Source organism: Myotis myotis, unplaced genomic scaffold (assembly GCF_014108235.1).
Source record: "Myotis myotis isolate mMyoMyo1 unplaced genomic scaffold, mMyoMyo1.p scaffold_m19_p_10, whole genome shotgun sequence".
NCBI lineage: Eukaryota > Metazoa > Chordata > Mammalia > Chiroptera > Vespertilionidae > Myotis > Myotis myotis.
Window position 1 is genome coordinate 61,520,272 of NW_023416314.1, and position 26,496 is coordinate 61,546,767.

The 26,496-nt window shown below is 41.1% G+C and overlaps 1 protein-coding gene across 3 annotated transcripts in view; it reads right to left on the bottom strand.

The window, feature by feature from the left end:
* MPPED2 (metallophosphoesterase domain containing 2) overlaps positions 1-26,496 on the bottom strand; it is a 170,116-nt gene that overhangs the window by 95,544 nt on the left and 48,076 nt on the right. For all 3 annotated transcript variants that reach the window (XM_036325715.1, XM_036325716.1, XM_036325714.1), the window contains exon 3: positions 20,559-20,740. In XM_036325715.1, the coding sequence (XP_036181608.1) occupies positions 20,559-20,740 (182 nt within the window). The remainder of the gene's footprint in view (positions 1-20,558; positions 20,741-26,496) is intronic.

Genomic DNA, 26,496 nt, shown 5'->3' on the forward strand with positions numbered 1-26,496 from the left:
CTGTCATGTGGCATTTCACTTTCAACTCCACATTCTCAGATTCACCCACGTTGTGGTTTCCTTTCCCTGTTGGGCTCATTTCAAAGTTCTGCAAAGTCAAGTCATAACCTCATTTTCTAATCCAGCAGCCTTGGGGAAAATAAATCTTATTAGGTCCCATGAAATCTCATTAGATTCGTGACCCTTTCGAAAGTCAGGATGAGATTTGATAATGAAATGGGGTCCCAGAATGCCCATGAAATGATCACAGTCTTTCTACAACATTCAACAACTATTCCCTGGGGACCTAGGGTGAGACAGGTAGTGTGTTGGGTGTTGGCTAGGAAGGTAATGAATGAACAAAATAGAAAAGGGTCTCTGCCCTTGGGGAGCTTACACTCAGCTGGGAGCAACAGAAAAAGAAGTAAATACTTACTAACAAAGTTCAGATTATGATCAATGCTAGGCAGAGAATTAGCAGCTGCTATGAAAGAGAGTAACAGAAGACATCTGATCAAAGGAGGTAAGTGTCAGTCAACATTTGCAATCTTGTCCAGGCTTTTAGCAACAATCAGTTAAGATACACAAGAAACAGACTTCCCCGCTCATGTGTAACATAATGGAAGGAGGCAGGAAGCATGCACACACACAGATGTGAGTGCAGCCCCCCTCCCCCAGAGATGTTTACAACAGTATTCATGAGAAAGAGGAATATGATAGAGCAGCGATTTTCAACCGATGTGCCTCAAGAATTGTTAAAACATGCACTGTCTGACTATTTGGTTAGGGGTACTGACCTCTTTTCCCTTAGGTTGTCAAATTAAAAAATGACAATAGGCAACACAACAATAGTTGTCAATGTGAATGAATAAAAACTATGCCAATTTTTTTGTTCGATTGGCAAAAAAACATATTTTGGGGTGTGTGGCAGAATTTTAATAATCAGTCTATGTGTGTCATGAGATGAAAAAGGTTGAAAATCGCTGCTGTGAGCAAAAGAGAAAAGTGACATTTTTCAAGATGAAAATAGGAAACAGGTAATAAACATCTTAAAGTGCTACCCAAGGCTGTCTCAGTCCCCAACCAAGCCATGCCACTGTACTTGTCCCTGAATTGCAGCAAGTCATACCACATGGACTCCATTCTAGGAAAACAGTAGGCTACTCGCTCCAAAGTTCAAAGCAAAGATATTTCATTACCAGACTCATAAAGCAGACACTGTTGGTGGCCTACTCCAACCCTCATCCCAGCTTTCCGCGACAGCAGAGCCCCTAATTTCATCCATATATTCATCCCTGGGAAGCCATGTACCCAAGAAAGGTGTGCCTATTCTTACACCCCAGGGGTTGGATCTTGATGAATTCTATTTCCCTTGTCAGTGATTGGTTTGAAGAGATGCATGTCACCCAATCCTAGCCAATGAGACATGAGGGGAAGTCTGCTGAAGGGCTCCCGGGAAATGGTTACCACCTCTACAAACAGACAATACAATAAAGGAATGGTCCTCTCTTTCCACTGAATATTGTCATGTCTTCATAACAAGCCCGGAATTTGAACAGTCATTCTCCAACCTCAGGGGCAAGGTTAACATGTGAGAACAGGAGAAAGAAATACCAAATACCCTGGGTTCCTGGAAATCATCACTGGGTCCCTGAATTACAGGATTTTAAAAAATGCTTTACTCCTCCAAGCTTCTTCTTATCTGAGATACTAAATCCCTTGTTATTTAAACCATTTTGTTTCTTCCAGCCAAAAGCCTCCTTACTGATTTAACACACTATGTTTACACTTCCACATGCTTAATTAATACCATAATGTCTCTCCCAAACAATGCTACTGCTATACCCTCTATTCCTCCTGACAACAGCCAAATAAGAGACACTAAATCATGATTTCTGCCTCTGGCAGGGACACTCAGAGTCCCTGTAAACAAAATAAATGATGATGACAATTATGAGGCTTCGAACAGATTCAGGTAATACTTACCCTCTAATGGGCACAGCCCTAAAAAAAAAATGTATATATTAATCCACTTAACACTATGAACTAAGAACTATTATCCGCTTTTACAGATGAGGTAACTGAGGTATACAAAGGTCATGATGAAAAAGAACAGCTTTGCTAAGGGTGATGAGGACATGCAGACTATATCCCTGAACTTGACAATAGACACCATCATAAGCAAGAACAGGGCAGTGAATTGGCAAGAGAGCCACAGAAGAGTTCATTAAAGTTCCAATTATTTGCAAGCACCAGTAGAGAACCTGATTCAATAGGTCTGAGCTAGATTCCAGGAATCTGAAGTTTTAACCAACCTCCTGGTGTTAAGCAGTCAGGTTTAGGAGATAGGAACTCGAAACTAGAGAAAACTGAGCTGCCCAAGATTTGTGGGACTTAATAAGGTAAACTGAGCTGATCTATTAACTCCATCAGATTGGTTCGATAACCTGAATTCTTTATAGCTTGGGATTTAGTGAACTTGTTTCCTAAATCCTACAGGATACAAAGAGTTCTGTGCGTTTTCTTGTCTTCCTGACAGTCTGATTCACATACTAGCCTCAACTTGCTTCCAAGATACGCCAAGAATGTCCTGCAACAGCCTACAATGGGAAGAAAACTTAAAAAATCCCACCAAGCCTAGGTCACAGTCATTTTGGGAACTTTCTAACACAGACACATGAAAGTGTGGATTGGCCAGAAAGAGTTAAAAAAAAGCATCTGGACATGGTCACTAGGGCAGTTTTCTGTCTACCAGAGTCACAGAGCATGAGTGTGACCAAAGACAAATGATGCTAAACGGACCTGCAAATGCATGGCACAGGAGCAACCACCTATCTCCCCATGCTACGATGTGGCAGTCACTGCCAATCAATCCTAACATCTTTCCCACTGAGTCTGGGTGAGCCAGGAAGATCCTTCTTAACAAAATGCTTCTGGGCCGAAACTCAGAACACGAATAAAAATTAAGATCTCTCGCGAATAGAAGCAAGAGAAGCAAAAGAAAAATACCGTGTGTTCATTTTCCAGATACTCTTCTGGTGTATCCAAGTCTTATTATTACTATTTCTATAGCTCCTCATGTTCCTAAAGGGCACCTGGATAAATGTTTGCTGAATTTAATTTGTTATTTTTCCCCCTCCTACTTTGGCCAAAGGATTCAGCATTTCCCTAACAGGAATATTAAACTCAGCATAAGCCATGAAGCCCTGGAACCAAAACAGTTAATTAGCAAGTCACCAAGACTTAGCAAGAAGCAGGAGACACGGCTTAGGAAGCTGCCCATTTTTCTCGTAATAAAGAAAATAAAGACAGTAATTCTGAGAACGTTTATTAACCCCCCAGTATGGGTAACTGCCATCAGCTGTGGGTCTGTTAGTCTTGCATTAACATAAGCTACTGGATCTTGGTTTTCAACGGCACAGTAATGCCCATGATACTGCCGATAAGTGCTAACGCTGAGTTTTGGAAACCATACCCTGTGTCTAGCAAATGCTTTCAAAGGAATTTCACTCTCAATGGTTGCTTGCCCAGGAGAAATTCATTTTATGCTAAAAAAAAAAAAAAAAAAGGAAGAAAGCAAACAAGGAGGCATTCAATTGAGCAAGCGTTTTCTTAACTCATTTTAAGATAATCTCTTGCATTCATCAACAATTTCTCCAGTGGGCAGAACCATAGAAAAACACTTTGTATGGTTTGGCTGTATGCTCGTTCTATATTGGTAGACAACCTAAAATAATGAAATGGTGATAAAACAAAAAAAGGAAGGCTTTGTAACAGTCAGGGCACGCCAACCAATTTTAAATTGAATTACACAGCCTGCTAATCTTTATGATGGGATACAATTTCTTTCAACATTATGCATTATACTAAAATTTGCAGCGTTTTCCCCTTCCCACTTCTTGAGCGGAGAGCCACCCCCACGCACCTCCCCAGTGATACAGCTTCTCTTGGACCCCCAAAGCATTGTTCCTGCTGCCTGGGAAGGCGGGGCACGGCTTGTGCAAGATTTCATTTTTATAGCTATTGTTAGTTGTGTGCATTTGTATTTCACACCAGGGTATACACACAGTGTTACGAACACTGGGCATATTTTCCTAAGACACATTTCTAAAGAGGATAGATTGAAAAACACACATATGGTAAAAGAGATTTTTAAAGCCAACAATATTGAAGAGCTTGTTACATTTTAAAAACAAATGTGCAGAACACTACAGGCTGCATATCTGATGAAGCCGGTGCACTTCAGAAATCTGAACTGCCCAGGGTTAGAATGGAAGGGACTGCACTGACGCAGAAGCCTATCTATTTGGATCGTGTTTTTTGCTCTTTCGGTGTGTTTTTCTCACTCTTGGAGTGGAGAGGGGGGCAGAGCTTATCCTGTAGGCATGGTCGAGCTCAGGCATCACCCCTCTAACCCTGATGAGGAGAAGGAAGAACTGCCTTGACAATTCCTAATCCTTCTTCCTCCTGCCATGGGAAATGGAACTTTCAAATTCACCTTAGTAATATTTCTAGGAGACATGACCCTTCTTAGAACCCCTTTATCTTAGAATATGGAATCTTACTGTGTGATGCATTGGGCTTATCGATATATATAAAAGCCTAAGCGACCGGCTGACCGGCCGATAGCTATGACATGCAATGACCACCAGGGCGCAGATGCTCAATGCAGGAGCTGCCGAGCTGCGGTGATTTGGCAGCTGTGTGCATTCTCAGGTGACACACCCGGAACCAGAGAGGAGGGAGCCTGATTCCAGGGTGCGTCACCCAAGAATCATCTTCTCGCAATCTGGGACCCCTTGGGGGATGTTGGAGAGCTGGTTTCCGCCCAATTCCTGCAGGCCAGGCTGAGGGACCCCACCGGTGCACGAATCCATGCACTGGGCCTCTAGTTTATAATACAAATAAAAGACAAACCTGTATACACTGCCTTGTGAACAAATTCATGTTCCCTATCACAGAGCTATACCTATGACTTTTTTAAACGTGCAAGGCAGGCAAAGAGACCATCTATAAGAATAAAAACTTAGGTCTTATTGTGGGAGTATATGGCAAATGATGAGCTACAGAACAACTACCAGAAATCACACACAGTTTCTGGTTTAGATTTTTCTAGAAATTCTAGAGTCTAGACCAGCCGTGGGCAAACTACGGCCCGTGGGCCGGATACGGCCCGTTTGAAATGAATAAAACTAAAAAAAAAAAGACCGTACCCTTTTATGTAATGATGTTTACTTTGAATTTATATTATATTATAATATAAATATGAATTTACATTATATTATATTATATTATTTCACACAAACACTCCATCCATGCTTTTGTTCCGGCCCTCCGGTCCAGTTTAAGAACCCATTGTGCCCTCGAGTCAAAAAGTTTGCCCACCCCTGGTCTAGACACTCTATTAACTGACACTCTCCAGTCCCTGTGAGATACATATCGACTGCTGCTCACAACACACTGACTAATGACAGTCACAACTGTCCCTGGTGACACCAATGCACGCCAGCTCCCATGTACAGCATCCCTAAGCCACTTACATTTATCTCCAAACTAGTTTATGCCAGCTGGACTTTTTACCATAATCACCTAATGTCATTGTGTATTACTTAAAATGATGACATAGGAACATTAAAAGAGTGTATAAATTTGTTGTTGCCTAGGGAGTAATCTACACCACTTTAAAAAGGAAGGGGAAATGAATCATAAAAATCTAGAAATATTTGGCACTCAGAGTGTTTCACAAGCATCTTTCCATTCTGACTTGCCAATACATACACTAAAATGGAAGCATGACAAATACGGTAAATTTTTGATAAAGATGATAAATTATGTGGGATTTTCCCAGGAAAGACAGTGCTGATCTCCAATCACTGTGAACAAAGGAAGGGCTCTGGCACAAGTTCAGAAGACTGGCCAAACCGTGCACATCTATATGCTGCAAGTTACAATAAAAACATCCAGCTACGTGTTTATAATATGCTGGGTGCCTGCTCTGCCTGACTTTCTCATTAACTGTACCCTTTCCAGTCCCTGTGACAGGGTAAGGGGGCTTTGGCTGGAGGAGGAGCTGTGTGTAGCACCTGCTATAGTTGTGAAGATGGAAATTATTCCCAGTGCCACCTCAAACCCCAAGACCTTATCTAGAACAAGCATCCAGCCCCGCCAGCGTGACTCAGTGGTTGAGCATCGACCTATGAACCAGGAGGTCACAGTTTGATTCCAAGTTGGGGCACAGTTTAGTCTCTTCAAAATGAAAAGAAAGTTTACTTCCCAACCTTATTTTCAGACAAAAGAGAACAATACAAACTAGAGGATAAGTGAGATTTAATTTACTGAAATGACAGAGAGAAGGGAGACAAGAGAGGGGAGACAGCACAGTTTAATTGTACTTTACCCTGAAATTAGATGGGGAGGAAATGTGCTATTTCTTTCCTGCTCCTGAAATTTCAACAGAATTTAAGAAACATGGGGGAAGAAAGTATATTTCAGTTTCATGGTGCACCCAAAACTTGCTGCAATAACATCTAAATCCAGTAGATCAATAATGCATATTATAGTTAGCTGCTTAATTATTCAATTTGGATGTACCAAATAGGGTTTTAAAACAAATTCCAGATGTGAAAAAAGCTAGGCAATGCAGGCAATGTAATCAAAACTAAAAGCCATTTTCCCCAATGTTATTTTTCCCCCCAGAACATCATAAAAATCTCTAATTCTCAAAATTAGGAAGAGACATTTTGATAAAAACTTTACATATATATTTACATTTATGTGTTCTATGGACTGTTACAAATGCTAAATAAAATGCTCTAATATCAAAAGGTCACAAAAGTGACAGAATAAGAACAGTAACCAAGGATATGCAAGCATAAGAAGTAAAAAAAAAAAAAGGCCCAAAAAAAAAAAGAATGTTAAATGGGAACAAATCAAAATAGAAGACTAATTAAAGGTTGCCGTATGGGTTGCAAAGGTTGCTTACTACCCAAGAGTGTGAGTGGGAGCTGAATGCCATTCCATAAGCATGTAGTGCCAGGTGTAACGGACGCCTCTTCAGACTTTGTACAAAAGCACCTCATGGGCCAGCAGCAACCCTGATCAGGAATAACATATTGGAAAAACTAAACATTTTTTAAATGAAAATGCACAACGATTCCAATCTCCTTCCCCCACAAGAAAGCCAAGAATAAACAAAACCAAAACCAAATATAGGGATCTAACTGTGAGTTTTGCAATAAACCTCCCTCTCCCCCCTTTAGGCTAAATTATGAATGCCCACTAACCAACTATCTATGTAATAGCCAGAAGGCCTTCAGTCCACAGCTCCGGAATGTGCCTTCACGTTGCCACAAGGACAAACTCAGCCAGGCCAGACACACGCAGAGAATCTGAGTGTGCAAGTTTCCAAGGCCAGCAACCAAGCATCCCAGGCTCTTTGTATCTCATGACTTAGCACTTTTTGACCAGCAGTCCAAAAGCCTTCCATCAGACAAACCTAGTTTACTTAACATTCATTAATGATTTCACTAATTCTTAAAATTAGTTGTATCTCTTGGAGCAAAAAAATGAGTTAGGTAACTTTCTGAGGTAAATGTATTTTCTGGCCCTTACCAGGACAGTGTGAAAATTAGAAACAATAAAAATATGGCACCCCTTAATTCCCCATTGCCATCCATCCCTAGATCCTGGGTCCCAGTCTCCCTGGGTACCATGGAAGGAATCAGGATGCAGAGCACAGCTACTGCCTCCTTGGTCTCTGTGACCTGGGCTATGGTAGACTTCTTTGTGTGCTTGCTTGAGGATCGAATGAGATAACAAATACATTAGCAAAAGACCCACAGCATCTTGTCACTAAACATATAGACATACTAATTTTATAGGATCAAGTTTCTATTATAACCCCTCACTCTTACTTAAGGGTAAGAAAACGAGAAACACTGTTTTGTTTTAGCTTGATTTGGCTTGACTTTTAAAACAGATTGCAGTGCATTGTAGGGCCTGCACAGAAGACATTTCTATAAAAGACATAATTGGTTTTATTTGGAAAAATCTGAAAAAAGTCTGTAGATTAAATTATAGAATTGTATCTATTTATCTTTCATTTTGAAATCTGTAGTGAGTTAATGTAAATGAATATCCATGTTCTTAGAAAAGACACATTTAAATACTGAAGGTAAAGGGGCATGGAGTCTGTAGCTTACACATAAATATTTCAGGAAAAATTATATAAATAGAAAGACCTACAGAGAGAGAGAGAGAAAGAAAGAAAGAGAGAATACGCAAATAGCAAAATGTTAACAATTGGGAAATGGGGCTATAGGGTATATGATAGGTCATTGCATTATTCTTGTAACTTTTCTTAAGCTTGAAATTAGATTCAAAATAAGTATAAAATGTTAATTGAAAAATGATTCATCAAATGGGACTGCCCACTGGTGTGGGAAGTGCTGTCTGCACATGAATGGCTCTTCTGGCACTTCACTTTGGAGTCCACACTCTACTTTCCCCTCCCCTGCCTAGCCTGCTCGGGGTGCAGGAATGGCAGGGCTGAATTATGCAGACAGTGCTATAATTATGTCCTCTTCTCTTTCATCTTCCTTGCACTACTCCAAGGAAGCATGTGTAGGGTGAGCTAATGATTTGCTGTGCATCTCCGATGAGTACTATATTATTTGCATCATAATATTTTCATTTCTTTCATAATGCCATGTTGACAGCAAGGTCAGTTAAGTTACTATAAGGGATTTTTAATGAAAACAATTATAAATTAAAAATAACTGTGTTTAAAGCATTTAACAGTCACTAGGGTCAAGTGATTACAGCAGTTACAAGACCCATGGGACGTGTTCACACCAAAACAAAGTGAATAAATTACCTCAGCTGGCGCATGTAATCACTAAGTGACCACAGGGGTCAGGCAGAGTGGAACCCTGAAGACTTTCACGCAAAACCAATAATGAAAATTTATCAGTCAAAAGGTGGCGGGGGGAGGGGGTACATCAAGAATTAGTGAGTCGAGCCATAGACTGGAAGCAGAATGGATTCCCCATGCAGCTTGAAGAGCCAGGAAAATGACATTCAAAAACCCAGGGGACCACTGGGGGAAAAATTCCAGGAAACAATATGCAGATAGGCTGGGAGGATGTGGGAGAGCTCAAATGGAAGTGATCTATTCCATATTGGCAAGATAAAAGCCAAACCAAGGGCTACCTACCTATAAGAATAACTGTCCTTATCCAGAAACCTGTGGTGGGATGTGGACATGCATTTGGAGGTCTACAATACAAGACCATGAAGGGTGTGATGTTAACAATAAAATGATCATGTCTAACAATTACAAGGTACTTGACAGCTGAGAATGCCCCTCAAAAGTCACCCTCACAACTCTGTGTCTATTTCTCCTTGTTGTAGAGAAAAAGTGGCTGAAGATCAGGGAAGCAAACACATTTTGTTGATCAAAATACAAGTAGGAAGTGAAGAAAACCAGACATTTATTGACGAGCCCTCTGGAAGTGTCATCTCAGGAGACTCATCATCAAAGGAGACTAGAATCCCTAAACTAATGTGTGCTGATGGTCTGAACTTAGTACGGAGGGGAGAAAAGGATGAAGTCCAATTAGGGAGGCAGGGCCAGTTTCCTAACAGATAGAATCTTTGATGTAGGCTTTAAAGCAGGGGTCCTCAAACTACGGCCCGCGGGCCACATGCAAATACAAATATTGTATTTGTTCCCGTTTTGTTTTTTTACTTCAAAATAAGATATGTGCAGTATGCATAGGAATTTTTTCATAGTTTTTTTTTAAACTATAGTCCGGCCCTCCAACGGTCTGAGGGACAGTGAACTGGCCCCCTGTTTAAAAAGTTTGAGGACCCCTGCTTTAAAGAATGAACAAGATTTCACAGAAGAAAGGGAACAAGACTGGCAGGCAGGGGGTGGGATCAACAGGATTGAAAATTCAGTTACTCAGCAAAAATGTAGAGTGCTTTGTATACACACAGCCCTGTGTTTGTGACCTCATCGACAATATGGAGGCCCACCCGTTCTCCTGTAGAGACCCACCACCTGATCTCGTGGAGCTTGCTTTCATTCATCTATCCCTTCACTCAATGCATGTTCTGAGCTACTCCTATGATTCAGGCACTGTTGTAGGTATAGAGGATACAGATATCATGGAGCTTGCATTCAATGGAGGAAGACCAACAATAAGTAAGAAGACACACAAGTAGCAAACGTAAGATCTCACCAAAGAGTTGGCATTTGAGCAGAGACCAACAACAGAGGAAGTGCCTGGGTTAATGATCATGTGGATCAGAAGGGGAATGAGGAGAATGAGCAGTATTTGGAGGAGATGTTACTTCAACATTGTGATATATTGATTTTGAGGCATCTATCATCTATGGTAAAATAGTCTCCAATTAGATGCAAATGTGTGTGTGTGTGTGTGTGTGTGTGTGTGTGTGTAGATTAAGATTAAATCAGTACTACATTCCATAAATCAAACCTTGAAGAATGAGAATAATCTCCCAGGTTTTGACGTGCAGAATTAACATAGAAATGGCATCACGCCCAGGCAGAAGACAAAGTCTCTACGCCTGGGCCCTCCACTAACAAATCTGTGTGAAATTGGCTAAGACAGTGAAACTCTGTGAATTCTAGTTGCCTAATTTATAAAACAGGGAGATAATATAGACAAGCCAAGGCTGGATGCTAAGGGCAGTAACACCGCTCTCTTGTTCCCTTCTACATTCTCCGTGGCGGAAGACTGACAAGACACTGAGATCATATGCAAATAACCTTTTGAGGATGAAGCCCCTTCATGCTCTGGTATGCAAGCATCCTGCTCTAGGATTTAGGATCACGTAAATTCTGAGGGCTTCAATTTTCTCTCTCGGGCCAGAGGGTTTAGAAAATTTGGGGACCTTTTTGTTTCCAAAGAGCTCCTTTTCCTTTATTTATTTATTTATTTATTTATTTGTAATAGTGACAAAATTGTCATGTAGTGAAATTCAAAAATATTTTGCCCTTTTCAGGAAAGTGTGTACCTGGCTTTCTCTGCTAAGCTGATGAAGCAATGGTTATATGAGTCTCGCCCATGCCTGTTTCTCTAGGCCAGTGATTCTCAACCTTCCTAATGCCACAACACTTTAATACAGTTCCTCATGTTGTGGTGACCCCAACCATAAAATTATTTTCATTGCTACTTCATAACTGTAATTTTGCTACTGTTATGAATCATAATGTAAATATCTGATATGCAGGGTGTATTTTCATTGTTCGCAACCCACAGGTTGAGAACCGCTGCTCTAGGTGATGGAGATATTTCAGCAAAGGAGAAAGCAGGAAGTTTTAGAACTGAATTTTGGAAGAGTAGGGACAACACCCAGGGACATTAGCTCTTGTCCACAGCATGACCCCAGTCTGTCCTCCCACCTTTCTGGATCCCATCCATCCATCAGCAAGACAGAGATAATGCTGTCTGCCCATATCGACTTCCCCGCACCATTATAAGCATTAATGATCTAATATACTCCAAGGTACTCTGAGTACTTTGGAGAAAGATGCCATATGAATTAGAGGCATTATAATTAATGTAATTTAAGAAAATGGCTGGCCATAACAAAGAGGATTCGGTTCACATGGATCACAAATGACCTAGCCTCATGTCCTCGGGTCACTAACAATCCTTTCTAATGAAACAAAGTCCAGTCTTACTTTTTTGAGCATATTCAACTATTCTGTATTTATGTTCTTTTTTAAGTACTTTACATAATTCTATATCAAAATTGAACTATACTTTCAAGTTAATTTTGTTCTTATTGGAGGAAAAGTACTTACCTATGAATAAGACCATGAGATAATTCACTTTAGCATAAAAGATTCTTTAACATAAAGAAAGACAAGTAGATAATAAGCATGAATCTGTTATCTGGATTAAACAAATATATGACAGACAAGAAAACGGGACATTTGTATCCTCATAATAGGATATGCAGTCAACTCATAGACATTTTTGGAAATTCTAGAATCTCTTTATTTTTTTTTTTTTACAAACTTACTTTTTTAATGATAAATAATTTCCTTGCATAAGCAATTTTGTCAGAGTGTAGCTTCACAAGTTATACGAATGAAACAGACTGAATGCAAAATAACACCCTAAATAATTGCGTGACATAGAAAGAGAAGTTTTTACATAAATTATAACTTGAGGATGGTAATAGGGGAAATCAAATTATGAATCACAAACTGAAAAGTCTAGCATGTTAGATATGGTTTTTGTGAGCAAGTTAATGATTAAGAAACTCCTTTGACATTAAACTCCAGACAATGCGAGTGAGAGAATTCTAGGCTGTAAGGAACTCTGGTAGGTTCTCCTCTGCAAGTCCTGGGGAGTCATCTAATTAAAGCCTCAAACCTTTGCCTCTTTATTAGCTATGACTATTCAGTCGCTATAACCATTCCAGCGAGGCTCCCCTGCTCAAATCACTTCTGAAGCGCCTTTTCTGGGAACTGTTCTACAGTTGCCATTAGGTTATCATTTTTTTTTTTTTAATTGGAGATTGTCCATCTCCACTTGCCCACTTTACAAGCTCCAGTTCCTACTGGTTTTGTGCAATTGCAAAAATCAGTAGCCTTAAATGTGCAGACCATGCCTGGAAAGCATGGGGTGTCAGAGTTGGAAAAGGCAGCTGCAACTTGCCCGCAGCCTGGCGCGCATGAGTCTGTAAGACAGGAGCTGGTGTGCAGAGGTGACTTCCAGAGGAGGAGGGTGGGTGACAAGGAGGGAGGAGGGAGAGAGTCAGGTTCAAAATGGGGCAGAAGGGAGATGACAGGAGACTGAAACAGGGATAGGAAAGTGGAGGCCTGGTCCCTCCGGTGTAGTTGAGAAGTTAATTAGAACCTAAAAACATATATGTGTGTCGGGGTCTGGGATGCTTGGAAAGGAGATGGTGCCACGTTTCTGGTGGCCAGGCAGGGCCACGTGGCTCACCGTTTTCTCTGCTCCACAGGCAGACTGGGCCACATGCCTAGACTGGGTCACTGGGGCACAAAAGACTGAAAGGCCACTCTCCCTAAAGTCCTGCCCTCCCAGGGAGTAAGAAAAACTCACTGACAGGGCAGGAAGGAGGAGTCATGGCACTGGCAGACTTGGATAATGTAATTTAGCAGCAGGTAACATTACTGACCATTCACTACCTGTAAACACTGGATACATGTGCATTCACACACGACACAACAGGAAATTGTTAACAGTGATCTGTGACTTGTAGGATATACTGGTGATCTTAATACTTTTTCTGTACCATTATCTACACTTTTCACAAAGAATATGTAAGATTTCACAATTAGAAAAAGAGTTTGTAGTCATTTTTAAAAAGCCCTTACAAGGTGAAGGTTTTCTGCCACTGAGGAGATTCAAAAATATATGACACAAATTCTTAAATACTGCTGAGGCTATTATGGGGAATCTTTAGAGGGAAATTTGACAATACATAATAAAAGGGTGTGTGTGTGTGTTTAAAGTATGTATCAATTAGAGCAACAATTCTAATTATAGGAAGATATCCTACAACTATAATAAAAGACGTTTGCAAAGAGAGAGCAAGAAGGAGGTTCATCACACCAGTGTAGGTAATAAAAGAATGAAAACACCTTAGGTCTTCAGTAATAAGGAGAGCTAAAAAAATTAGAGTACACCCATACAACAGGATGCTATGCTGACACAGAGCATGACGTGCTACATTTTTTAAAGTTACAGGATAATAAGAAAGAGATGAAGGGATTAATAACTAAAATTGGAAGTTACAAAATAACCAAAAGGATATAAAGTACAGCATAGGGAATATAATCAATGTTTAATAACTATGCATGGTGCCAGGTGGGTACTGGAAATATCAGAGGGAATACTTTGCCAAGTCTAACCACTATACCATACCTCTGAAACAAATACAGAATAAGGCTGAATGTAAATTGTAATAGAAAAATAAAATCTAAAGCTCTTTAAAAAAAAAAAGAAAGGAAAAAAGAAAGAAAGAAAGAAAGCAAGCAAGCTGTTTGGAAAAATAAAGTAGTGAAAAATTTTAAAAATAAAAAATAAGTTAAAAATAGTAATTAAGCAAAAAAAAAATCCTTAAAGCATAAAGACTGCCACTAGTAATGATATTCAACATAGAAATAGAAAATAAAAAAATTTCTCAAATGCTATACACCAAATAGTAATTACTCTGAAAAAGAGGATTACAGATGAATGCATATTTTCTGCTTTGCAATGTCAAATACTGAAAATTTTATAATGTATATGTATCTTATTTATATTGAAAGTATTATTTGAGGGGGGGGAGTCTTACTTATTGATGTAGCCATATTAATTGATGTAGAAAATTATTTATAATATAGTGTTAAGATGAACAGACTATGACATGGTATTACTGTAATCTCTCTATTTGGTAAAAATATGTGTTGTGTGTATGCATATGTATTAATAGAAAACAGTCTATAAAGAGCCACACTAAATGTTAACAGTGGTTATCTCTGGGCACGGGTGATTCTGTTTTCTTCTTCCACGTATCTCTATTTGCTAGGGTATCTCTATGAGCATATGTTACACGTATTCTAAGAGTAAAATAAATAGCTCAGGCTGTGAAAGCTTCTCTGAAAGCCCAGCTCCAAAACTCTGGGCCAACAGCACAATCACTGGAAAGGAACACAGTCTCCCAATATGATTGTTGTGAAAGGGACAAAGTTGATTTGTAAGTCTAGGATCGGGGATATGTGCTGGAGTCACACTCAGTTACAACCATGTCTAATACAATGCTTCTACAGATATGAATAATCCCTTTCTTGAGATTTTCCTTGGAAGCGTTTTCTTTTTTAAAATATATTTTTATTGATTTCAGAGAGGAAAGGAGAGGGGAGAGAGAGATAGAAACATCAATGATGAGAGAAAATCATTGATAGGCTGCCTCCTGCATGCCCCCTACTGGAGATCAAGCCCGAAACCCTGGCATGTGCCCCTGACCAGAATCGAACCCAGGACTTTTTACTCTGCAGGCCCATGTTCTATCCACTAAGCCAAACCAGTAGGGCTGGAAGCACTTTTCTTTCTTTCTTTCTCTCTTTCTCTCTTCCTCTCTTTCTTTCTTTCTTTCTTTCTTTCTTTCTTTCTTTCTTTCTTTCTTTCTTTCTTTCTCTCTCTCTCTTTTTTCTTTCTTCTTTTCCTTCTCTCTCTCTCTCTCTCTCTCTCTCTCTCTCTCTCTCTCTCTCTCTCTCTCTCTCTCTTTCTTTCCTTCCTTTCTTCCTTTCAGGCCTGGAGAAACCAAAGTTCAGAGCTATTTAATGACAACCGAGACCAAAGAAAAGCTATAATTAAAAGTTCATGGCCTTGGAGTTTGACTGACTAGATTGTTATATATAAAATTTCAGCTGAAGGAAGAGGCCACCCAAGAACCCTGCCTTTCTAATTATAATATTGGAAACAAAACGACAACAATGACAAATCCTTTTTAAGTATTCCTGCACAGTATAAAGAAATGACGAACAATAGCCAACTGGCTGTTATACTCTGAGGAGTAAAGGAAAAGGAAGTGAAGAGAAGGGAAATGTAGAGAAAGGAGGATAAGACAGTATATCTCTATTAAGAATTGCATACTTTTAATGTTTGAGCCAAAAGGCAAAGCAGAAAAAAATTATTATACCTTTAAGTTCATTCATCCACTCAAAGATTCAACAACCATTGGTGTTCCCCACTATATCCCAGGCCCTTTATTCAGAAGTGGGGGTACAAAGAGCAATGGTTAGGAGACAGACAAGTAGACAATCACATAGCAACCATGAGAAGGACTGGCTGCACACATGCCTGACCAATGGGTTAAGGGAAACAACCAGCTCTTCAGGCAGAAAGGATGAATGAGTTCTCCTAAAGGGAGGGTCATTCCAGGAAGTAGGAACGGGGTCTGCAAAGGGAAAGAGTGTGAAAGGGCACAGGCATTTGGGGAATGGGAAGAAATTAGGGGCAAATAAAAGTGGAAATAAGAAGGTGGATGTGCAATCAAATAAGATTTCCTAAGGCTCATTTGTGCAGCATCCATGGGCAGATTAGCAATATTGAAGACAGAGGCTGTTCCACAAAAACACCTCTAGCATGACATCAACCCATCTTAGATGCTGAGTGTGCCTATATGTGTTAAAGGAGGCTGTGAGTCAAAGGACAACCTTTTTACCCAGGTGATGGTCCCTTCAGTAGGGATCCCAGGCCCCCAACTGAGAATAGAGAAAGACAGAAGAACACACTTGGCAATTGGAGTCTGGTGGACCCAAGTTCAAATCCGGAGGTCACCTCCTAGTTGGGTAACCTGAGGTAAGTTAACTTCACTAAGACTCAAGTTTCCTCATAAGTAAAAATCAGAAGCTAATACTTACTAAATAAGTTAGTATGAGGACTGCATGAAATGACACATGATTGAAGGGTGGGGAGGGGTCGAGTATTTAGACCCCACCACCCAGACAACACATGATAGTCCAATCCCTCCTCATTTAAGCTGGACTCTAGTCCAACTTGGCCATTCATTATTTGAGTGGCCCCAGACAATTCATTTAATGTCTCTCCTGCCTCAGTTTCCCCTTCTACTGAATTTGGAGGTGGGACCTCCAAGCCTCTTACAGTCCTAACATTCTAACCAGTTAGTATAATTGTTCAGAGGGAGGCTTCTTTCCAACCTCTATTCTTATACCTGTTGGTGCCCCCTCTTCCACTCTAAATCTTTTAAAATTCACAGTGCCAGAACCTTCTAGTTGTCTGCCTTTTGGATTTTTTGACACTAGCTCTGTTGTCTCCCTCCACAAGATCTGTTGGAAGTCGTCCGTAGGCCAAGGGCTGTGTTAAGAATGATACAAGCTTTATCACAAAGTCTATACAAATGAGGACATCAAGGCTCAGAATATTAAGCAATTTATCAAGGGTATGGAATTTAACGCTGGCTCTTCCCAGCTGCTCCTGATCATTATAAGTTACACCACCTCTCCATCCTCTTAGCTATATCTAGTTTGAGTTCTTATGGTCCTGTGCTATGCTAGCTTAGCCCATAAATTACTTTGTATTAATAACGTTATGTGCTACACCTGCCAGATGACATATGTCCATATTAACCAGGACCCATCATCTCTGAACCAACAGGGAACTCATGATGGGATTCTCAGGCCTTGCAGCTGGTAGGTCAGGGTGAGATTCTAGGCACGCAGGACTTTAATACATCTCTCAAATAACAGAACATGGTCAAACAGCTACTCCACTTCCACCTGAACCTGCCAGAAGCTATGGCATTTTAGTTCAAGCCTAAGATCTATGAGCCTCCCAGCTGCCGTAAGCGTACTCATTATCACAGACAGATAAAGGAAGAGGGCTCATGCTTTGGAGTAAGACAACTCCAGGTTTACTAATTGAGTGCACTTGGGTGGATTTATTTTAGCTTCTCTGAGCTACCTATCCTCTAAATCAGTGGTTCTCAACCTTCTGGCCCTTTAAATACAGTTCCTCATGTTGTGACCCAACCATAAAATTATTTTCGTTGCTACTTCATAACTGTAATATTGCTACTGTTATGAATCGTAATGTAAATATCTGATATGCAGGATGGTCTTAGGCGACCCCTGTGAAAGGGTCGTTCGACTGCCAAAGGGGTCTCGACCCACAGGTTGAGAACTGCTGCTCTAAATCATCTTGGGTAAAGTAACCCAAGGAGCTTCAGGTTCCTCATCTATAAAATTGGGATAACATTCACAACCTTAGATGTTGCAGAGATAGAGGAGTGCCTGGCCTGTAGAAGAAACAGATGAGTCTATTGGGAGAATAAAGGAGCTTAGGGATGGTCAGGTTGTTTCCAAAATCAGGGTAGTCTAGACTAGAGTGGAAAGACGGAAATCAGTTAAAGATTCATTAGACTCTTAAGTAGCTGCTGAATCTGAGGACTATGCTGGTTGAGAGTTGGATACCCTATTATGGCATAAGCCCTGACTGATCTGATCCTTGATTCCACACTGCCAGGCCGCCTGGCAGCTGTTGCTGGAAGTATTTTTTTCAGGTAGAGAGGTTCCCAATTGAGCCAATGAGTAGAGTGTAATCACACACCATCTCTCCCTCCGAGCACCATGAGGTTGCCGGGGTAACTGCACGATTCTGGCCTTCCCTGTGGGATCTCTACTCCTCTATCCACATCCCAGTGGGCTCCCTTCCTTTGGCCTTACATTCTGCACCCCCAGCTAAGACCTCGCCCTCCTGCCTCAGAAGATCAGAGAGGAAACGGGAAGAGAAGGAACGGACCAGGCACCTGGATCTCCACATTTTATTTCCTTATCATTTTATTTTCTTAGTTACGGCACATTTCCATTTATGAAGTACTTTCCCTTATAAAATATCTCACTGTTGACTTCTAACCTACTAAATAATTCCTCTGATCTATTCTTGTTTTTACCCTCTAAATATCTGTTGATGGTTCATGCACCACATTCCCCATTCAGTTATTAATGGCCCACAAAAACTTACTAGCAGCAATCATTTACTGATTAATCTGCACAACAATCCAGAAAGACAGGTAGTATTAATCCTTTGTTCTGCACAGGGAAACCAAGGGGAAAAGAGAGGTTAACTTTGTTGGCCAAGGTCAGTGGCTAAACAAGATTATAACCAGAATCTATCTTGTCTTATATTTCTGTGAACACTTCCCACTGTGTTATTCCCTTTCTGCACAAATCAATGTTGTCAAGGCAGCCAGATCATTTCTATGTTGAGGTTCAGTTGTCACAGAACATCTTAAAAATGTCAAAAATTCAACCCAAAATAATTTTGCCTGCTAGTAGCTCATAAATAAAAGTTGCTAAAATGAAGAGATGATAGTACTTGAAGGCAAATTGTACAGAGGCAAAAGAGAAGTGAAAAGATGTGGATTATAGACCCAGCTTCTGCCACAAGGAGACGCTGAGAAATGTCACTTAACTTCTCTACACCTCTGAGTCAGCTGTAAAAACCTAGATTATGCTGAATGGCAATCATGGTATGTAGCTGTTTTAAATGAGATGATTGAATACCTATGAAACCAGCACAAAAAATAAAGCTCCAATATCCAATGCTGCCAAGACTGTGGTAAAAGTGGTATATTCATTCAGTTAATTAAATGCACAGCTACAACCCCCTTGGAAAGCAAGATGACAACAAGAACCAGAGAGATTTTCATATCCTTGACTTAGTAATTTAACTCATACTTTATTTTAGCTTAAGAAATAAGTCAATAGAAGCAAAAAGACATATACAAACCAAATGCACATTTCAGTGCTAGCTATCAGAGGAAAAACTGTTATTGATTGCAATGTTCATTATAGAGGGATGTTTTATTAAATAAAAGCATAGAACCATATACATGTCATGTTGCTATTACAAAAGATAAATATGAAAATTAGACAAAATCATTTAAAATCTTACGGATACTATTAAATGAAAATAACCAAAAGTAAAAGAACAGATATGTAGTCTGATGTCAACCATATAAAATGTGGATTGATGTGTAAGAGCACAGAAAAATTCAAGAGTTATATTATTAGTTATACTTACTAATTTTTAATATTTAACTATTTTTAATGAATTTTTCATTAACATATACATTTTCTCAATTATTTAAAAATTTCTCTGACCATGCTTTAAAATTTCAACCTGAATTTCTGCATAGTTTTTGTCGGCTGACATATTTATTCATGACATTATTTTTTCCAGAGTGGCTTTTGCTTTCTACTCTATAATTCTTTACTATCTTTAGATATTTTAAAATCTCAGAACCCTTGCATTTCTTTCCTACACCTAAATGGATTCTAACAAAGATCTGTCATCTTATCTAGCTATGAATAGCCAACCCCATGATTGCCTTGTAATGTTAATATTTGGCAATGCCTAACCTAGGAGTCAACATGCTTCCGATAACCCTGACCAGTGAGGGGCCTCTACAGTAACCATAAAGTTGCCATTACACTTTTCAAAGTGCAGAGGCAGGTTTCATACTCCAGATTTTTAGAGTTTTACAGCAGGTCATTTTATATTTTCCGGGGTCTAAGACACCCCTCTGGTTCTCTTTAGAAAGCTGCTCTCAGCTACACTGTGCTAGGACCTTCCCTTCATAGACTTTTACATGCTCCTTCTCTCCTTAGAAACATTCTCTTGCTAGTAGGTCATTTGTACATCTTTGCTCATCATATCTGGGAAAGATTGCAGAGCCAATGAATTAAAAATATGATTCTAGGTCTCTTGTGTGCCAATGAATGCCCTCATTAAAACAGAATGAGTAGATAAGATCGGTTTCAAAGCTTTCCATCCCTCTGCCCCAGAGCCGCCGAGGCCAGGCTCTGAAAGGATGCACAGTAAAATTAAATATCTAAAAATTCATCTTTAATTAACAGAATTGGATTAAAGCTAGACACCACGGCATATCATACGAGAAATGGCTGAGCTGGCTTCCAAGTGCTCTAATTCAATTAGGACGCAGTGAGTGACACTCGGACGGGAAAGGTTAATTGGGGGCGCCAGAACGCAATCATTCCTTACCTAACCAGTCATTAAACTTCTTAACCTCTGAGGGCAGTCCCAGCTCGGTGAAATCGCCTGTGTGGAGAAGGATGTCCCCATAAGGCATCTGGATACCATCTGTTCTGGAGTGTGTGTCTGAGATGCAGACAAACCGCGTGTGGCCCGCTGGTTTTGGAGTGTCATATGGGATGGGGTCGACCCTAAAGTAGACATAACAGATCCCGTAACAGTTAAATACATTAGAACCCTCGTAATTGTCATCACACATACATACCAACTGATATCCGTGAAAGCACCCAGACAAACTGATGCAACGGCAGAAGGGACCATTGTAACGAGGGGACACTTTTGAGTGCAAAGGAGATAGCATCACCCACCTACAATCCCAATGGGCAAATTTAAAAAGTCTTACTTACCTGGTTTGAAAATTAAAAAGACTACCTTACGGCAGAGGTGGAATTAACCCAGGAAAATGATAGAATGATTAATGGTGAAGGTTAGGGATACTGAACCCCAACTGGGGAAGCAAAATTATGCTATTTTGTCTCTCATCATGCTCCAATTGATCCCACTACTCATTAAGAAATGACTAACTAATTTATTCCTTCTTAAACATGCATAAGTCAGGCAATGAACTAATTTACGAAGAACATGGCACGTGCTTTGCCAACTGAGATGTGGAGAGACATATTAGATAGTACTAATATTTAATATCCTTTCCAGAACCGTTTGTATTTTCAAGAATCTTAGGATCTTGTTGTGTTTGCTAAGAGATTCTCAAATCAAATTGTGGGGAGGGAAGGTGATGCCAAAATAACATAGCTTTTAAAAAACACACAACATTCATTGGATGTCCAAAAACTTTGTCAGCTCCTTCTTTACCACAAAAATTATCTGTAGCCCCACTAACACCTGAGGCTGCTTGGAATGCCTTGGGCAGAGATTCCATTCAGTACAAGAGTAAGCCTTTTAATGAGTGTCTATAGATACACATATGCATTAATATATGTATAGTTTTAGAGACCTAAGCACTGTGAAGTTACACTAGGGCATAAGAATCAAAAGGCAAAATGATCAACCCAAAGCAAAGAAAATGAAACAGAACATTCTCATTTAATTGAGTGTAACAAAGTGTGCTAAATAAACTTGGTAAAGAAATGCAAATCTGGCTCTTCAAGCATACAGTTTTAATTATTTAAAGGGCTGGTAGCAGAGTTAAGGATGCTTTAACTATATTAACACTATGCTGACAGCTTCCTTTAATTTCTCTGTAGGAATGCACACTTATTTTGGATCATGGGTGAAGAGAAGCAGTTATAGCTGTAAAGACAAGGTCACGAGAGAAGCAAACATGCAAAGCAGAGATTACCATGCGAAACGTTAAGTAAGGACCAATATTTCATATCATATTTCATATCACAGCCCTACCCTTGACAGTTAACATGCGGCAGAGAACACACGGAAAGTCAACATAAGAATCCCTATACATCTTGCTCTGCAGGCTTGGTTTAATTTTTCTTTCCTTTTCCCACTTTTTCAAAAGAAAGAACCCATTTTAACAATGCAATTGTAGTGAGGGGAATAAAGACATCCGTATACATCCTCATTGGTCTTGCATTTCTTTCACAGTTTACCTTTTAATTTTATTTTATCTTTGACAGAGAAGAAGGAAAGTCAGAAAGAAGAAAGAGCTTAAAGAAGACAGAAAGAAGGAAGGAGACAGGGAAGGACTGTGAACTGGTTAACACAGTGGATCTAACTGGAAACCCCCAAAAAAGTTTACTTTCTGCAAAAAAATGAATAGATGTTCCCTGTAAAGGTTAGAAATTAACAATGCTGATACCATGGAGAAAATGCACTAATCCACTGAATTTTGTAAGTAACCGGGAAACGCTCCTGATTGTATCCAATGTTGATTTTTTTTAAAAATGTATGAAGAAGTTTGGTACCTTCTTTTCCTGTACTGAGACTATTCCAATCAGTCGCAGGCTCTAATCTTATCACGATACCCTGTCTTACAAAAGTAGTTCACTCAGAGAATGAATGATTGGGTTGTTCCCTGCTGCAGGAGACCCTGTCACCCTCTGAAAGCGGCAGGTAATATTCTATCCCTCGACCTACAGTTAGGATGCTCACTGGAATGGGACCATGCACATTTCTACTCAGCCCACCCACATCTGAATGAAAATTAAATAAATTAACCACTAGACTTTAAACACATAAATAAATTCAATATTATGCATGTCTTTATTTTCCAGTTCCCCTCAGTAACTCAGATAAGCTACGGGCACAAGTAATGCATCAACATCCTTTATGAGCCCATCCGAATTCATCAAAGGGATGTCACAGTCATCATTTTGAATGTATTACACAGAAGGTAGCACAGATACAAACCCTTCGCTGTGAATAGGTCCCTGTTCTATGAATCTACTCAATTTAAAGAAGCAAATCATCATGTGGTACCTAATATTGTTTCCCAGCTTAGGTCTATATTGAGCAATAACTTTCCAAGACTATTGGAACACCAATTATTGAATGGCTGAAACTTCCTTCCCCATGCCGCCACCTCCTCCAGAGAAACTAGTAACTATCCAACAGATTGAACATGAAATAAAAGCCAAGGAATAGAAAAAAAACAGAAGACAGAAAATAGGGAGAAAATGTCTTTGAAAGGGTGCTGGCGGAAACGCATGAGATGGCGGTTCCGAGAGGCGGGAAGGGCTCTCCCGGGACCGCGCCGCACCTGCGCACGACCCCCCACGCGGCGGGTGGTTCTCTGCTGCCTGGAACCACGGGCCCGGGCCTGGGCACTCCCTCCCTCTGTTACGGACCCTGCAGGTCAAATTGAAAGGGCGAGTCATCTCGGGGCCTCGCCACCGTTGTGATCGGCTACCTGCTTACCCGCGCTGGGGCCAGGGGTCCTTGGGGCAGCTCGAGGCCCGGTCGGAGAGGCCGGGGCCTACGTGGGTTGGCCGCCGGGCCCCATGAGGCACAGCCTGACCATGCTGCTGATGGCCTTGGGCACCGAAGCCCCAGACCGCAGCGAGAGCCCGGCGCAGGCCACCACCCGCCCGCCGCCCCCGGACCAGACCCGCGCGACAGCGGCGGCGGAGGAAGAGCCAGCGACCTTATGCTGATCAGGTGTCCGCACTAAGTTCGGCATCAATATGGTGACCTCCTGGGAGGGGGGGGCTACCAGGTTGCCTAAGGAGGCGATCGCCGGCGCCCCCGGGGACGAGACAGAGGACATGGACTTCCTGTCTGGGCTGGAACTGGCCGATCTGCTGGACCCCCGGCAACTGGACTGGCCCCTGGAGCCCGGGCTCACCTTGCTCTGGGGGGGGAGGGGGGGCTAGGACTGCGCCCTCCATCTTGCTCTGGGTCCTCCATTTTTGGACAGAGCCATGTGCTCGCCCGGAAGAAGCCTCTGCTAGCCACACCCAGGATTTCTCTGGACTAGCCAATGATAATCAAGGGAAGTGCACGCCATCACTATGACCACATCCTGTGTAATGAGACACCGACTTGCGCCTGGCCAATCGGCGGGGCCCACAGTCCCCTCTCCTGCCCTTACTCCACCCCCCTATAAAACCCACAGTCCCATCAGGCCTCGCTCTCTCGGCCACTGGGCTTGCCGTTGTGTGGGTGAGTGTGGTGGACGGGGAGCACAAGCTAGCTTGTATTAAAGGACTCTTTGCTTTTGCATCGGACTGGCTGGCTCCCTGGTGGGCTCTTGGGAATCTTGAAATCTGGGCATAACAGTCTTATTATTGAACTGAAATAAAATGAGTCAGAAGTATACAGAAACAGTGGCGGAGAAGGCTCACCTATCACCACCACCAACTTGATGTCATCAAAGAGAAACAATTTGTAGGCACTTAGGAGAGACATGGAGAATTGATTTAGGTAGCGGCCTGGGGAAGAGGAAGGCCTAAAGATGCAAATGTGGAATTTATATACATACCCTGACCCAGAAACACTGATATCCTTTGTTACCCACAGGACTAAGTACCAGAAGACAAGACGGTGCAGCCTGTCAGAGCCAGCTGCAGGATAACATGACAAATGTCACCTGGGGGGTGATAGGAAGGAAGACATTTCCACCCAAAGACATTCAGAGCTGCAAATAAGACGTCTAGTAGAGTAGGCAAGTTGCAGTGAATATAATTAAAGTCGAGACAACCCTAGGGAAGCTACTATTTCCAAGTTGAGCATTTGGTAAACACTTTGAAAAGTAAGACAGACAAACATTTTCACTGTAAATGCGTGTGTAAGGGGGAGCCTGATGGCAATGGCAACATTTACCTATTCACATTGTGTGAGACCCTCCTGCTACATTTTCCCTCCTAGTTAACATCTTTACTGCTTATTGTTTATGCTGCAGACTTCTCAAATGACCTAACATTTCCCCCAAGGCAACATGTCAAATATCCCAGCAAGTAAGTCTCCTACCAAGGCAATCTAACCCCTAGAGCCAGATTCAAATATCAGAATGAGATTTGCACGTACATCTGAGTACACCCAGGGGAAAACAAGATGACATGGGAAGATGAGAAGAAAACACGGCAACATAAAATCCCAGAGCTGGACAAAACCTTAGGGGCCATTGGGTTCAATGCTTTATACAAAGTTTGAACACCCTCCCCTCTTCCTACCTACCTGCCATAAATTTTCTTTCCAAGGTTTCCAGAGAAGGGGAGGTCCTGGGCCCTCTCCCCTCCCTCAGGGCAGCCCATTCTGGGTTTTGATAGCTCTCCTTGCTAGAAACTTTTGGATCCAGAGTCTGCACCTCTGAGAAAGCTGAGCACGGTCCAAAGAGACTTGGCCTGGAGCCTGAGGACTGAGTAACAACTTTGGCTGCATTACTCACTTTGGACAAGTTATTTCATTCTTTTGGTCTTCATTTTTTTTTCCTCATTTGTAGGATGGGAATAATAATGCCTAACCTGCTAAGTTGCTATGGGGATATAAATTGTCAAGCATTGGGTCTGGCACACAGCACGTGCTCAGAAAGCAGAGGTGCAGAATGATGTAAGGGTAGAGCACGTTCAGCTACACAGCCAGACTGTGTGGCTCTGAATCCCACTCCATATTTATTCACAGTGTGACACCAAGCAAGGTGCTTAACTCCTATGCCTTGGTTTCTTCGTCAGTAAAATGGGTATAAAAATAGTCCCTTATCTCATAAGACTGCTGTGAGGATGAAGAGGGATAACGTGTTCAGAGCATGCAGAACAGTGTCTGACACACAGCAGACAATAAATGTTAAGGCTTTTTTCACTAGCTAGTAGTATTTTTACAATTATTAATAGTAGTATCCTTTAGTTTCTCTGACCTCCATTTCTTCTGTTACAAGGAGATAATAACAGCTACACATAGACTTTGTGAGAATTAAAAGTCACATACACATCACCTAGCACAGTACAGGGCTCATAAACCACAGTAAACAAACACATTGATTTCCTACTGTCACTTCCTTAACCCTACTTCTGAAATGACAGAGAATAAGAATTCAGTCCCTTTTCCATCTGATAGTCCTTCAAATATTTGAGGACACATATGATAATCCCCTGAAAGCTTCTCTACTCCAGTTGAGGAGCCACACTTTCTTCAGCATTCTTTGTGTGATGGGATTTCACATGTCCTCAGAATCTTGGTGATCTCCCAGGTGCAATCCTATTGGTCGGAAGCCCTCCCTCTGCAGTGTCAGAATTCCCACGGGCCATGGGAATTCCTGGACCAGTGAGCTGTTTCTCAAAGACAAATGCAAGTATAGGCGACAGAGAGCCGACAGTGCCGGACACATGGGCGGACTTTCCTAGAGGCCTGAGCTATCATCTTAAACCATTTTCTAATCAAGTCTCTAGGTTTTGTGCCAAGCCGCAAATCTTCCTCTTGAAACTCGATTGTCAAATGTTTACATATCTCATTGCATATTCAAATGAATAAACCATTC